Source organism: Schistocerca cancellata, chromosome 8 (assembly GCF_023864275.1).
Source record: "Schistocerca cancellata isolate TAMUIC-IGC-003103 chromosome 8, iqSchCanc2.1, whole genome shotgun sequence".
Taxonomy (NCBI): Eukaryota; Metazoa; Arthropoda; class Insecta; order Orthoptera; family Acrididae; genus Schistocerca; species Schistocerca cancellata.
Window position 1 is genome coordinate 398,014,245 of NC_064633.1, and position 14,878 is coordinate 398,029,122.

Below are 14,878 nucleotides of genomic sequence, written 5' to 3' on the forward strand. Positions count from 1 at the left end.
TGTACCATTTTAAACCTTCTTGGTGAAGATGGCATTGCACTGTTGAGACAGAGATTGGAGCTGCTCACACACTATTTACTACATAGCGTATTTGTGTTGCAGTACGAGTTGTCTGATGTTTACTCTACACACATATGAACCGATCTTCTCTGTACGATCTTACTTGGGGTCTACAATATCACAAAACACTTGTATTGGCACCAATTTGCTTGAACCATTGTACTGTATACACCATGGTAGATTGAGCTATGCCAATTTTTGTTGCTATTGTCCTACTAGTACAGCCATCCTGATGCAAAGCTACAATTAGAACTTCTTTTTCAATTCCAGTCTCCTGCTTCTGTTTCATTAGGGAGTAATATGGTATGAACATGATTAGGTATACAAAAACAGTGATAGATGCACAAGGTGTACTGTAGCCTAATGGGAACTGACTGCTGCACAGACAGCTGGAGGACTGAATCCTATGTGAAAGGAATCATCTTAGGTAAAGGCATATCAGTGTTGTCGTATATACCCATCAGCACCTCTCTATGCAAACAACCAGTCAAATACACAACAGAGGCACTTAATATTTACATGTTTATATTTGTTTTATTATCAGAATGGGGATTTAATATGATTTTCAAAACAAAATCCCTGTTTTAACCAAAAATCTATTATTGTGAAAGGTGATGAAAAATTTTGACCTGTAGTGTAGACTGTTACTCACCACATAGAGAAGGCACTCATAAGCGGACAGGCACAAACAAACAGGATGTATTCTTTTTCTTTGAGCCTTTCTAGGATTCAGTGCCTCCTCTATGTGATGAACAGCAGTCTATCCTTTCCACATTGTTGTTAAACACTAAAAATTCTTTTATACGATTCAGTGCTTGCATGCTACTAAATGTGTGTTGTGTAATAGATTTTCTCAAATGCATTTAATATTTGGAATGTTAAAAAAGTGTACACATGCCAGAAATTTTTAAAAGGTCTAAAGACAAATATATGATCTCTTTATCTTCACCAAAAAGGGCAATAATAGTAGTAGTTTTCATCCCACTTTGATGTGGGATCTCCACGATCTTTCTATTTAATAATTATTTTCTTCTCTTTTTCCACATCATACATCACAATTCCAAAAGTAAGACATTTGCCTTATTAAATGTTGAGATTCAACTTTTTTCCTGCTTCTGATGCTACTTTTTTATGTCAGCAAACACACCTTTTAATTAAGAAATGTAGGAAAGCACAGGTAATCATGTATAAAAAAAGTTCTTATTCCCTTTGATTTGATTGTATTAGAGATGGAAGTTCAGTTCTTGCCACACATAAGTGAAATATAGTCGTGAGGGAAAACTAAATTGTAGTCTTGAGAATGAAGTTCACTCTTGAGTCCATATTTATTTATGAATACATTTGTTTCTGTATAGGTTCCACCTTGAGCAAACACAGTGTTTCTTCTTTTTTACCCAGCCACCACACACACACACACACACACACACACACACACACACACACACAGAAAGAAAGAAACATTCCACATGGGAAAAATATATTTAAAAAATGCTGTGACTTACCAAGCGAGAAAGCGCTGGTAGATAGACGCTCCCGGGATTGAAATGACTCCTTACCCTCTCCCTTAAAATGCACATCCTTTTGTCTTTCCTTCTCCTTCCCTCTTTCCTGATGAAGCAACCGTGGGTTGCGAAAGCTTGAGATTTGTTTGTGTGTGTGTTTGTGTGTTTTTTATTGTGTCTATCTACCAGTGCTTTCTCGCTTGGTAAGTCACAGCATTTTTTTAATATATGAGATTTTCCTTTAATCATTTAGAACAAATATTAAGCATGATAAACATAATACATAAAAGAGGCTCACCTTTCTCTGAGATCATTTATGCACCTGTCTAAATGAACTTCTCCAGCAGTGGCTAGCACATGTTCACCTGTTTCCTGCACAAATACCTGAACACATGCATCAGCTTGATTCAACAGCTTCAAGCCATTTACTAGAGCTGGCATGTCCTGGAAAAAATTTTTATACATTCAAAATATACAATCATGCAAGTGGCATTTCAATGTGCATTTCTTTAACAGTCACCAGATTTTCTACTAGTGTGATATTAAGTTCCATTTGTACTGATTTTTACACAACTACAGACTAACTGTACATAATGCAGTTAAAATTAAGTGTTATATGCCTTAAGTTTTGTCAGCGGCCAAATTTTCCCCATCTAACACCTTTTTTGTGCCAAGTGAACTACTCCTGGTTGCCTTAGCAACTGTCCCTTCATTTGGTAAGGGGGTTTTTCACAGACTTCTTTTGGCATTTATTGTTTCTATTAACTCACTGCCTTTGCAGCTGAGTGGTCAGCATTTCTGATTGTAAAGCAGAGCATCCAGGTTAAATTCCCAGTACCACCTGGGATTTTTCCTGGGTGGGAAGACTGGAACAAGGTGTAATCAGCCTCGTGGTACCACCAAATAAGGAGCTATTTCAATGAGAAGTAACAGCTCCAAGATCTGCAAAGCTAACAACAAATGGGAAAGCATCATGCCTATCCCCCGGTGCCACATCTGAATTATACCACAGGCAGCATATGACACATTGGCTAGCTCTGCAAAGAAAGGTTGACTAGGGTCAGGATGTGGAGGTAGTAGTAAGACACTGCACCCAAATTATCCAACATCAAGAGTGTTTGTGAAAGACATTGACTATTAATTGAAGGTAAAATCTTCTGAGATGTTAGGTTTCATCATGTTCCCCATCAAAATTCTAAGATATTCAATGTTTCTTCTCTCTGCTGGGATCTTCTTAAGGCTTGTTTTGATGTCCCCTAAGACTTACCTTCAGGAGAGAGAATGTTTAGTACTGCTGATAGAAATATAGAATATAAGAACAAAAGTGATGACACAATCCTAGCTTTTGGAATTACTAATTTCATCCTCGGGAGGAGAGAGGCATACGTTGGGGAAGGTTAAAAAAAAGTTGCATGTCACTCAGACACCTGGACACCTGTAGTTAGAATGAGGGTAGACAAAGATGAATGGGGAGGTATCACAGAGAGCTGGAGGTTTGACATGGTACTCTGCTGCATACTGCACCAGCTTTAGTCCACAGATGATAAGTACAAAGTGAGAAATACAAATAGGTAGGACTTAAAGAAATGAAGTAGGACAACAGAAAAGAAGAGAGACGAAAGGAGGGGAGGGAGGAGAATGAACACAAAGAAATAAAAAATAAAAGCATTAAAGAAAATAATGAGGTCCAATAAATAAAAATATATATATGATAAATGGTAGGTTCAAGGAAATTAGTATCAGGTAGGAGGATCCAAATAGCAAGTGTGGTGTAGCAGGCAATCAGGTGCCTTGAGTTAAGATGTACAGCATTTTCAGCAACTTGGTAGTGGGTGTCCCTACACTATGCAAGCTGCCATATGGTGCATGGTGGAGAGTACCATGTACCATTACTAGTCACCTCCCTTTTCTGTTTCACTTGCAAATGGAGTGTGGCAAAAAGAACTATCTACAGCCCTCCATACAAGCCCTAATTCCTCTCATCTTGACTTCATGGCTGTTACACGAAATGAATATTGATGACAGGGGAATCATTCTGTGGTAAACTGCAAATGCCAGTTCTCCAAATTTTCTCAATAGCGTTTCACAAAAAGAACTTCGTCTTCCCTCCAGAGATTTCAATCTGAATTCACACAGCATCTCCTTAATCCTCACACGCTGATCAAACCTACTGGCAACAAATCTAGCAGCATGTCTCTGAAGTGCTTCAATGTCTTCTTTTAATCCAAGAATGGGTCTCGCTAGTGTTGCATTATGCAATATCCTTTATAGATGAGCTACACTTTCCTAAAATTCTCCCAATAACTTGAAGTTTACCATTTGTCTCCCCCACAACCAACCTTAATTACTTGTTCAATTTCATACCACTTTGCAATGTTATGCAGAGATATTTAACAATCATAACTGTGTCAAGAAGCACACCAAAGTACTATGTTTGAACACTACATGGTTGTTTTTTCTATTCATCTGCATCAACCTCCATTTTTTCTACACTTAGAACAAGCTGCCATTCATCACACCAAACAGAACTATTGTCTAAGTCATCCCTTATCCTCCTATAGTCACAAGATGATGACACTTTCCCATATGTTACAGTGTTGTCAGCCGTGTCAGTTAGTTCATTTATGTATACATGAACAAGAGCAGTGCTATCACGTTTCCCAGAATACTACTAACCCCAGTACTCTTGTCTCTGAAGAAACACTTGCCATCTAGGGCAACATACTGGGTCTGCTACTTAAGAGGTCCTCAAACCATTCACATATTTGGGAACCTATTCCAAATGCTTGGACCTTTGCTAACATTCTGCAGTGGGGCACTGTGTCAAACACTTTCCAGAAATCCAGGAATATGGAATCTGCCAGCTGTCAATCATCCATGGCTCACAGGAATCGTGTAAGAAAAGAGCAAGCTGGGTTTCGCATGAATAGCGCTTTTAAAATCCATACTAATTTGTGGACAAAGCTATTCTGCCTCACAGAAATTTATTACATTAAAACAGGATACGCACAATAATTCTGCAGCAAATCAATGTTAAGGGTATTGGTCTGTAATTTTGTGGGTCCATCATTTTACCCTTCTTAAATAAGGGAGTTCCATAAAATTTCCCATACTTGTGACTTTTTACTGGTTATATTTGACGGTAGTATATGACCATGCAGCTTTGCTAGAAATGACAGATACTACCATCATATATAGTTAAAATATGGCTTCCCAGCCATTGGCCTTCTTGTGCGAACGCACATGCTATGCTCGAACTCATACAGGACTTGGTAGATTAATCTGCCACGAGTAATGAGTATGACGGACTAACATCTATTAGGCACACTACGAATGTAGAGGTGTGGACATGTTGGGAATATGGGTCTCACGGGGAGCGTGCAAGTGATAAGTCCCTGCAGGCGTACTATCCTCTGTGCCCTCGGTGGCTCAGATGGATAGAGTGTCTGCCATGTAAACAGGAGATCCCGGGTTCGAGTCCTGGTCGGGGCACATGTTTTCAACATGTACGCAATGAAGTACATCAACGCCTGTTTGCAGCTAGGGTGTCCATTTAATTATCATTTCTCTTTGTACTGGGTAGGATTTTGATAAATGCAAGCTAAGTAAGAGGCCAATGCTAAAGAGTATTCTCCACGAAACGGAACTGGGATTCCGTCGAGAAGTGGTGACTTATTTGCTTTTACCTCTTTCGGTTGTTTCTCTATGACAGGTATGCCTACCTCTATATCTTCCAGATGGGAGTTTGTGCAATAGTCAAAAAGTTAAAATTTCAACTTTTCTTTTGCTCTGTTCTGTTGCCACAACATACTGGTCTTTGAGTGACTGGTTAGAAATGTTTGCTCCACATAGTGATTTTACATAGGAACAGAATTTTCTCAGGTTCTCAGCAAGATCTTTTGCTAGCTATAACGATGGAAATTGTTATGTGCTCTGCACATCAAACTTCTTGTAGATGCATGAATTTCTAATAATTTTTGCTTGTTGAGGTTTCTACATCCTTTTCTTTGAACAAAGAGTGCAACAATCTCTGCTTCCTCAGCATTTTCAAAATTTTATTATTTAATCACAGTACATCTTTTCTGTTTCTAATATACTTTCTCAGTACAGCGTGCAATTTACAATCAGTTCAAACTATTACAAAGTTTTTTTTTATATATTTTTTATATTCTGTGCATTCACAGCTGTTGAAAGGTATGGTGTTAAAAAGAATCTGCTGACAGGTAGTAAAATCCTTGTTTTATTGATACACATCTGGTTTTGCAGTCTAAAGTCACATCATCAGGTGCAACAATGTTAAAAGGCCATAGGTGTACCCATCACTCCTAGTCAAGATACATTATTCAGTGAATAGTGTCCAAAGTTTAAACTTTGCTTATAATCCCTCTATGTCTATCGTATTTGAACCAAATGATGTCCATACATTGTCAAGTAGAATGCTTACAACTCCTTTTCTGTTCTTTCCAGAGTAAACACTCTCCTGCCCTTGTTGATGGGTTTATGAACTTAAGTAACTATCCTCCCTCTGATGACATCATGATCACTTAATCCTGTCTCTATTGTGGCAATGTTGATACGGTTAGGCCTGTATGTAGCTACACATCTAAAATATTTCCACTGTGTGGGGTTGTCAAAATAGCTTTCAGTTTTCAGAAAGTGTTTTCAGAACTAGTTCACAAAACTGTCTGTCCATACCACCTGCAATGAATTCTACGCCAGAAATTCTGTCTCAGAATTTATTACTTTTCTCAACGGAATTTTCCTTTGATACCACGAGCACTTCTTTTGTAAATATGTATTATATATTTTTGTTTTTAAGAAATGTTCTATATCCCTGAGGGTTGCTATTAAGGATGTGTGGAATGAAAAGTACAAGGATTTCTATCTATCTATCTTCTTTTTGACATCAGAAAGAGACAATTTCTGAGATTGTTGTTTTCTCTTAATGGAGTCACTTACTCACCTCAAAATTTTATAAGAAAAGTGATTGAAATCAAGGAACATGCACATTATGTCAAAAATCAGCAAACATGACAACAGACTTAAGGCTATTTGGAATGTAGTGAAATGAACGACAGCACAATCACTACAGAACAGGATAATATCATTATCGAATTAAATGGGAGGGCTATAAATGATAAGTAACAAGTAGAAAATATGTTTAATAATCATTCCTTAAATGCAATAGAAAATATAAACAGTTCAAGAGAAATATCACAGCAGTACGTTGAAAAGTAACTCTCATAAAATTCAATCATATGAATGTATCACCAATTTCTCTTTCTGAAATGAAGAATATTATATATTCTCTCACAAATAAAAGCTCAACAGGATTTAATGGTGTTTCCAACAGACTAATAAATATTTGTTCCTATATAACAGGTCATATAGTGAAATAATCAGCAACCAGTTACATTAAATTTCTTAACCAGGTTCAGGTACTTAGTGTTCTTCTTCAGAAGGTTATAACTATCACATTATTTGTGAGTGTCAAGAATATGATGCACACAGCATATTGCTGTGATGTTTCCACAGACACCTGTTCCTCAAAGAATTTCTTAGATGCCTGGTTTTGTTCATTATCTGTTCAACTCTAATGTTAGGCCTATAAAAATATGTTTTAACCTATTAATAATAACATTACTTCATTTATTTTTAAAGAACATTAGTTCATCCTTAATATTATAGCACCTAAATGTTTGCATTTGTTTAGCATATGAAGCAAACAGCCCTGTACCCTCTTGGTTAGTAACCTTTCCAGTGTAATTAAACTCTGTACAGTAAGTCTCAATAAACTGTGTCTCCCATCTACACATCTTTCCCAATCTAATGCCTAAGGGGACTACATTTCCTACTCATGCTACAATATTTCATCCTTCTCACACAATTAAAACTCCCATACTGGGACCTCTTCATCAGAACACTTCTCTGTCTGCAGCTCCTCCTTTACATGCAAACCACTTAAGAAATTAAATTTCTTTTATGCAAATGGTTGCTGATTATTTTGATATATACAACTGCAGTTGCTAAATAAGATGGATAAAATACTAATAATAGGCCACCTTATCTGAAATATATAGTGTATCACTAATTCAAGTCATTTTTCCACAGAGACTGAAATACGCCAGTGTAAAACACCTCTCTAAGAAGTATGATAAGAGAGTTGTCAATAACTAATGACCTGTTTTACAACTCATATAATTTTCCAAAATTTTTGAGAAGGTGATGTATTCTAAAACATTATCTCATCTGAGCAACAATAATATCCTCTGTAAATGACAGTTTGGATTTCAGAAAAGTTTCTGCACTGAGAAAACCATTAACACATTAAATAATGCCAGCTGATATTTTCTTTGACTTACCTAAGATGGATAACATAATATCTAATGAAAAGAACTTAGTAACTCAGCCAATGAAGTCAGTGGAGGTTATTCTGATTAGGGAGAAATAACATATCGGATTTCCCATGGGTCACACTTAGGTCTGCTATTCTTCCTCATGCATGTAAGCAATCTTCTTGTCTGATATACAACAAGCAGAAGTGATTCCTTTTGCAGATGCAACAAGTATTGTAATCAGTTCGAGTATACATACAGCAACAGAAGAAATAAAAAACAATGCTCTTAAAAGTATCACTGACTGGTTGTCTGTGAATGATCTCTCTCTCGGTTTTAAAAAGACACAACACATTCAGTTCTGCACGTCCAGAGGTACTACGTCAATGGCAAGTATAACACACGATGACGGAACAATAAATAGGGTGGAATCTTTAAAATTCTTATTTGTCTTTATTGATGAAAATTGAAACTGTGAAAAGCACCTTTTGAAACTCCTACAAAAACGTAGCTCAGCCACATTTGCACTTAGAATCATTGCAAATTGCGGATTCGTAAGCTGACACATTTTCATTTAGTAATGTCATATGGAAAAATGTTCTGGGGAAACAGAATAACATTCCACATCATTAAAATACATCACAGAAATGATCCATGGAACATGAAACTAACTAATTGTACCTCTCACATTTTTTTTTAAATTTACAATACAACCATGCTTTATTTACATATAATTTTTGACCTAGAAAGAATGGTTTGATTATGTATTTTTAAATCCCAAATTTTACACTTTAAAATGAAAAGGATATTCACCATATCGCAGAGACGCAGAGTCACAAAAAGACAATACAAAAAGACTGTCACACAATTGTCCGTGCATACTCCACCAGACAGCGTTCGTCTCTCCCCCCACTCGTACACTACTATCCCTTCCCCTTCTTGCATCCCACATGATGTTGCATTCTGGCCCAAGATGCTGGAGTTGGCAGTCATGTGTGTGTGATGTGTGCTTCCTTGTGTGTGTGTACTGACAAAGGATGTGGCCGAAAGCTATATGTGAGTGTCTTTTAATCGTGACTGTCTGTGACTTGACATGTCTTAATTACATAGTTCTAATTTAAAATTACCTTGAACAAAAATAATGTAGGTATAGACTTGGGAAGTGTATATTGGTTTCACCTGTGGGTGTGCTGGCTCTACAGCAACTCGGAGAATAGGTGCAGCACTCACTAACAGCTCTGTAAATGCAGGACAAGCAACAGTGGAACTTAATGTTGCTGACTTCAGGATGTGTTCCTCTAAACCACTGATACCTGTAAAAAAAAAAAAAAATAATAAAAAATAAAAAAAATAAAAAAAATATTGGTAGCTCTTTTTATCAGGAATTAGGCTCTAAAATCTCACTGATTTGTTGGAATTTAAAAAAAGTGCCTCTTGTACACAATTCAGCTACATTAAAAGCATTATGTCAATGATTTTTAAAAAAAGTAGATACAGATATCTCACTAGAAAATTTAAAATGTGCTTTCTGCTCATTCCTCTAGTATCTTAACTGTTGGATATGATTGTTTGTGGTTACTGAAAATGGAAGAAGAGCCATAAATTTAAAAAAAAAATCATCCATAAACAAGGACCATTGAATGGGTTCCTTATCACAGAAATAGTATTATCTATATCAATCAAAAACAGATTCAGATTCAAACTGCTTCCTTGAGAGACACTGTGCTCTTGTGTAAATTGATGTGATAGGCCATCACTGCTATATCTGTGAACAGGCAGATATCAGCATGCACGTCAAAGCCTAGGAGAGAAACGGGTGAAGCCACAAGGCGGAAGGACTGCCTGCAGAAGAGAACATGATACCATTTGGTAGTTGACCTAAACACAGCAGATGAAACAGACAATCTTAAAGCAACATATGCATCAAAGAGGTGCAAAGCAAAAACTTTTATCTCAACAATGTCTGTGGCCAAGAACAAAGAGAGAACAATCAAAAATGTAATCAGAGAGAAGAACCAACTGCCACAGGAGGTTGTTATAAAATAGTCTGTAGTACAGTGATAATAGTAACTGATAATATCAGACATGAGTACAGAACCAACTACCCGTTCGCTGGGAGGCTGTATTTATACTTCCCACGAGGAATACTATTGGCCAATGTATCCATGTGGCAAGAGTAGCTCTGTGGCAATACTAAGCCATCTAGGTCCATTCCCTCTGGCAGGCATTCAACTACAACAGGGCTAGATACCAGATTCTTCCCCAAAAACAGGCGTGTATGGGAGAATATGCCCTGGACAGCAATATGGGTGAAGACCCGCTCCCATTGAATGCCCACTGCAGGAAGAGAGGGTGGCTGGTGGCATCCATCAGGACATCACTGGTGATGTGCGTGCCAGGGGTTCCATAGATCCACAAAGTTGCAGAATGTATTATCAATGGAACTGTGGGGAGTCACAGGCAACCACCAGGAATACCACCCATGGCATCACACTGTCACCAGAAGGTGGTGAAGGAGGTGGTGACAGATTCAATGTCTGTACTTGAGGCTAGAGCTGGTTGTGGTGCCAGTGCTCAGGTCCCTTATGTGTTTGGACAAAAGTAGCTCGCTGCCTCTGGGCTTTTACTCCCATCACAGCATCCAGTCCTCAGTACTCGCATTGGGGTGAGCCTACATAACCACACTTGGCGCATAATGTTGGGACGGCTCTGAAGGCCACAGCATCAGAAGATGAAGCAGGGACCACAATTCCCACCTGTGGAGTAGCTCAATGGCACTACAATTGATAATCGGCATGGTTCACTGTATGCTCAAAAATAGGGTGAGGGTCGACCAGTGGCAGAGGATTTGACAGCTGTAAATATTTTTTATGCCATTAGCCTGACAGAAATCTCTGAAGGTGGACACCATGAACTGTGGCCCTTTATTGGAGACTAACGTGCAAAGCAATCCTTCGATGGCCAAAATCTGGGCCAAGGTAGTGAGGGTGGGTTTGGTCATGGTGGATGCCATCTATACAACATACGGGTACTTTGAGTAAGCATCCAAAATGAGCAACCACATTGATCCCAATAACAAGCCTACATAATCAAGATCGATGTGTTCCCAGAGGAGGTGGCGGGGGGAGGAGGTGTGGTAGGATAGGGAATGCCAGATTTTGGGGGTGCTGCCTGGCACTGGGCACATGTTGTGCAGCCATGGACCACAGTTTCAATGTTGTTGCTTATCCCTGCCTCGCAAACATGTCAGTGAGCTAACGCCTTCATGTGGAACATCCCCCAGTGTCCCCAGTGCAGCAAGCTAACATCTGTTGGTGCAACTCTGCCAGGTGACCACCTAATGCACATCAGTCTCAATGTTCAATACAATTATATCATCTACAACCAACAGCCTATGAGAAATATATTTCCAGGTGATGACCTTGGTCATCAACTGGTGGGTAAGGTAAGTTGGCCAGCCATCAGTAATGTAGAGGAGGGCCCGCCACAGTGTGCGGTCGCACAGCACAGCGGCTACACAAGCAACCATAATGGGGAAACCATCCAATGTTTGTTTCTGATCGGAATCAATGTAGAAGCAGAGGATCTCTGTTGGTGAAAATCAGGGTCTGGACCAGATGGTAGATATGACAATGCACTGGTGTTGGACTGCTATTCCATGGGCTTATAATTGATGGTATAATTGTATGCACTCAGGAACAATACCTAGTGTTGGAGGCATTGGCTGTTTGCACTGGAAGGCTGGAATGTGGCCCGAATAATGCCATCAACTTCTTGTGATCCATTATTAGAGAGGATTTATACCAGAATGGTAGACATGAAACTTTTTAATGGCAAACACTATTGACAATACCTCCTTTTCAGTAGGAATAGTTTCACTGTGTGGGTGTCAATGTCTTGGACATGTATGCTATAGGTTCTTCGGAGCCATCCTCATTCCTGTGTGTTAAGACCGCCCCAATAACATAGGCAGATGCTTTGGTGCCCACAACCAATGGGCAACTGGAAGAGAATGGCGTGAGGCAAGGGGCAGATTTCAGCAAGGTTTCCAGTTGGGTAAAAGTCTGGTCACAAGCAGTGGTCCAGTTGTAAGGCACATCCTTTTTATGGAACTGATGAGGGACTGCAGAATTAGGGCCATATGGGGTAAGAATTTGGAATAATAATGATTCTGCCCAAACCACCTGTAACTCAGGTAAGTTCGTTGGGTGGGATAAGGAATCTATTGCAGCGACATTCCAATCACTGGGCATGATTCCCTCTTTGCTGAGACAGTGTAAGATGTTCGCCTGCTTTATTTCTTCGTTGATAGTCCTGAGTGTCAACATACTGCATTGTTATATTGACTAAAAAATGAGGGTTGGAACTCCAACACTGACTACTGTAGATGATGTAGCCGGCAGTGGCACAATTGCGTTTCACAGTTCTTTACTTTCACTGTTCACAACCCCCCCCCCCCTCTCCATATAACACAATTATATGGCCAGCTCACTATTGGTAAACATTGATAAGCCTCATTAATAGGTTGCAGGCAACACCAGCATACCACTACAATAGTTTGCTGTTGAACATCTATGAGCAGTAAAAACCTAACCACACAGTTCACAGTTCTTGCAGAATAATACGGCATGTGTGACACTAATTTTCAAATAAATTAAACAGACTTTGTCATTAATTGTTTTAACACTTGGCCTATTTGTATTACACTTATTCCAATGTTAAGTTGATGCATTGTTGTTAATGCAACCACTAAAAGTATCTCGTCTGAAAATCAGCCGTGGACTGACTGTCTTAGGGCTAAAAATCGGTCCTTTATATATCCTCATAATAATAGGCACTGAAACCATACACCATTCAATGTTTATGTTACAGAAATTGCAATTAAAATGTAACTCATTCAGTTCACTGAATACATCCAAAAATCCCTTCTTTTTAACAGTTCCTTCTACCACAAAGGTTAGGCTGAATTATTTGTTTAAATAATGAAATTAACAGATACAGTTATACAAACAATACTTTTGACAAACATGGCTATAACTTCAACAAGAAAGAAGAAAGCCTTGAGGTGAATGCATCCTGGATCCTTGTGCTGCAGCAAATGAGCACTGCATGTAGCATGGAGATGATCGCAGTGATTATGACCATGAAAAATCCCCTGGATGTTGGTGTGCCAGGTACATACGCAATTTGTCAGATTACAATATGCTATTATTAAGCATTCTTACAAGAAATGTGACAGGGATCATATAGATAGTTATAGCCCAATTCTGTGGGGAATGAGGAAGTATCACAAGAGAAGTTACAATGACACCACAAACTTGAAGCTGATGACTGCCAAGTTAATTGTCCCAAACATTAGCTTTTGATGGAAGTATTTCGATCAAAAATGCCAGCTTCCATTTTTCATGGGCTTAATAATAATTTTGATTAATGTCCAACATGTAACCGCATTTAATTTGTACATGGATACATTATAGTGATATTGTCTTTTACTCGTATATATGTGATGACCACATAAGATGGCAGTTAGTGAGTGAAAATCAAACAATGGAAACTCCAGGTACAAATATCAACAATGTAGAAAAAGACAGACACATCAAGTTACAGACAGGAGAGATTAAAAGACATATAGATTTCGGCCACAGCCTTTGTTAGTAAAGAGAGACATACACGCAAAATTCACATACTCATTCTCTCTCTCTCTCTCTCTCTCTCTCTCTCTCTCTCTCTCTCTCTCTCTCTCACACACACACACACACACACACACGCACACACACACACACACACACAGAAGCAAGCAAGCATACATTACGCACACATGACTGCCAACTCCGTCATCTTGGGCCGGAATGCAACATCTCATGGAATGCAGGCAGCTATCTGGAGGGGTTAGGGAAGGGGAAGGGATAGTAGTGTATGGGTGGGGAGAGAGACAAACGCTGTCTGATGGAGTGTGAAGGGACTAGGCTGCCAACAGGTGCAGTGTCAGGAGGTTGTGGGGCAGGGAAGTGGCGGAAAAAGGAACAAAAAGGGAGATGAGAGGGCTGCAAATAAACAGGGTGGAAGATGAGAATGGGGAGGAGATGATAGGACAAAGGATGTGGAAACTGTTGGGTGTAGGGTGTGGGGACAGTATGTTATAGTAGACTGAGGTCAGGATAATTACAGGAGTGGAGAATGTGTTGTAAGGATAACTCCCATCTGTGAATTTCAGAAGAGCTGGTGGTGGGTGGAAGGATCCAGATGGCTTGGGTAGTGAAGCACACATTGAAATCAAGTGTGTTATGTTCAGCTGCATGTTGTGCCACAGGGTGGTCTACTTTGCCCTTTGCCACCGCTAAACTGTGGCCAATTCAACTACATTCTCATCTATGAATCTTGTTTCCTGCACTGCTAAAATTTGTATATGGTTCTTCTCTAGAAATAATTCCAACTAATTCTGTCTCCCAATTTTCAAAAGAGAATTTACATTTAACATTCCAAAGTAGTACTTCTTTTTGAACTTAAGCTTAGAGGGCTTTTCAGTACAGTGCATTTCATCACCACCGCAAATGTAGAACTTTGCGGAATCCTCAGTCTCAATGCATTACAAGATGTAATGGCAGATTCTCATCAAAGTTATGACCTGGGGTAGTGCATCCATTATGCAAACTTTCCATTTTGAGATTTGAAGTTGTGAATTGTAGGGTGTAGGAAATCTATGCTCACCTTTGAATTTCCAAAATAAGACCATGTTGTTAGCCTGAAATATTACTGATTCAGCCACTACGAACATGTGGAACAGACGCTGTCGACGTACCACCACTAACATGTGGAACCAATGTGCCCTCTGTCGACTTTAGGCTTGGACGAGAAGCTGACTCTTTTGCATCTTTTGTTTGTGTGTTTATTTTTGTGTCTTTATTTTGCAGAGAAACAATTTATTTTTTGCAACACTTTCCTTAAAAAAGTTTCATGTTATTACCATTTGCCTGTTTAGGT

General features: G+C 38.9%; 1 protein-coding gene across 1 annotated transcript in view; it reads right to left on the bottom strand.

Annotated features, from left to right (window-relative positions):
- The window catches only part of LOC126095766 (elongation factor-like GTPase 1), a 591,625-nt gene that overhangs the window by 431,260 nt on the left and 145,487 nt on the right, over positions 1-14,878 (bottom strand). Inside the window, exons 13-14 of the mRNA XM_049910570.1 lie at positions 9,077-9,210; positions 1,861-2,006 (exon numbers count right to left, since the gene is read on the bottom strand). Of these exons, the coding sequence (XP_049766527.1) occupies positions 1,861-2,006; positions 9,077-9,210 (280 nt within the window). The remainder of the gene's footprint in view (positions 1-1,860; positions 2,007-9,076; positions 9,211-14,878) is intronic.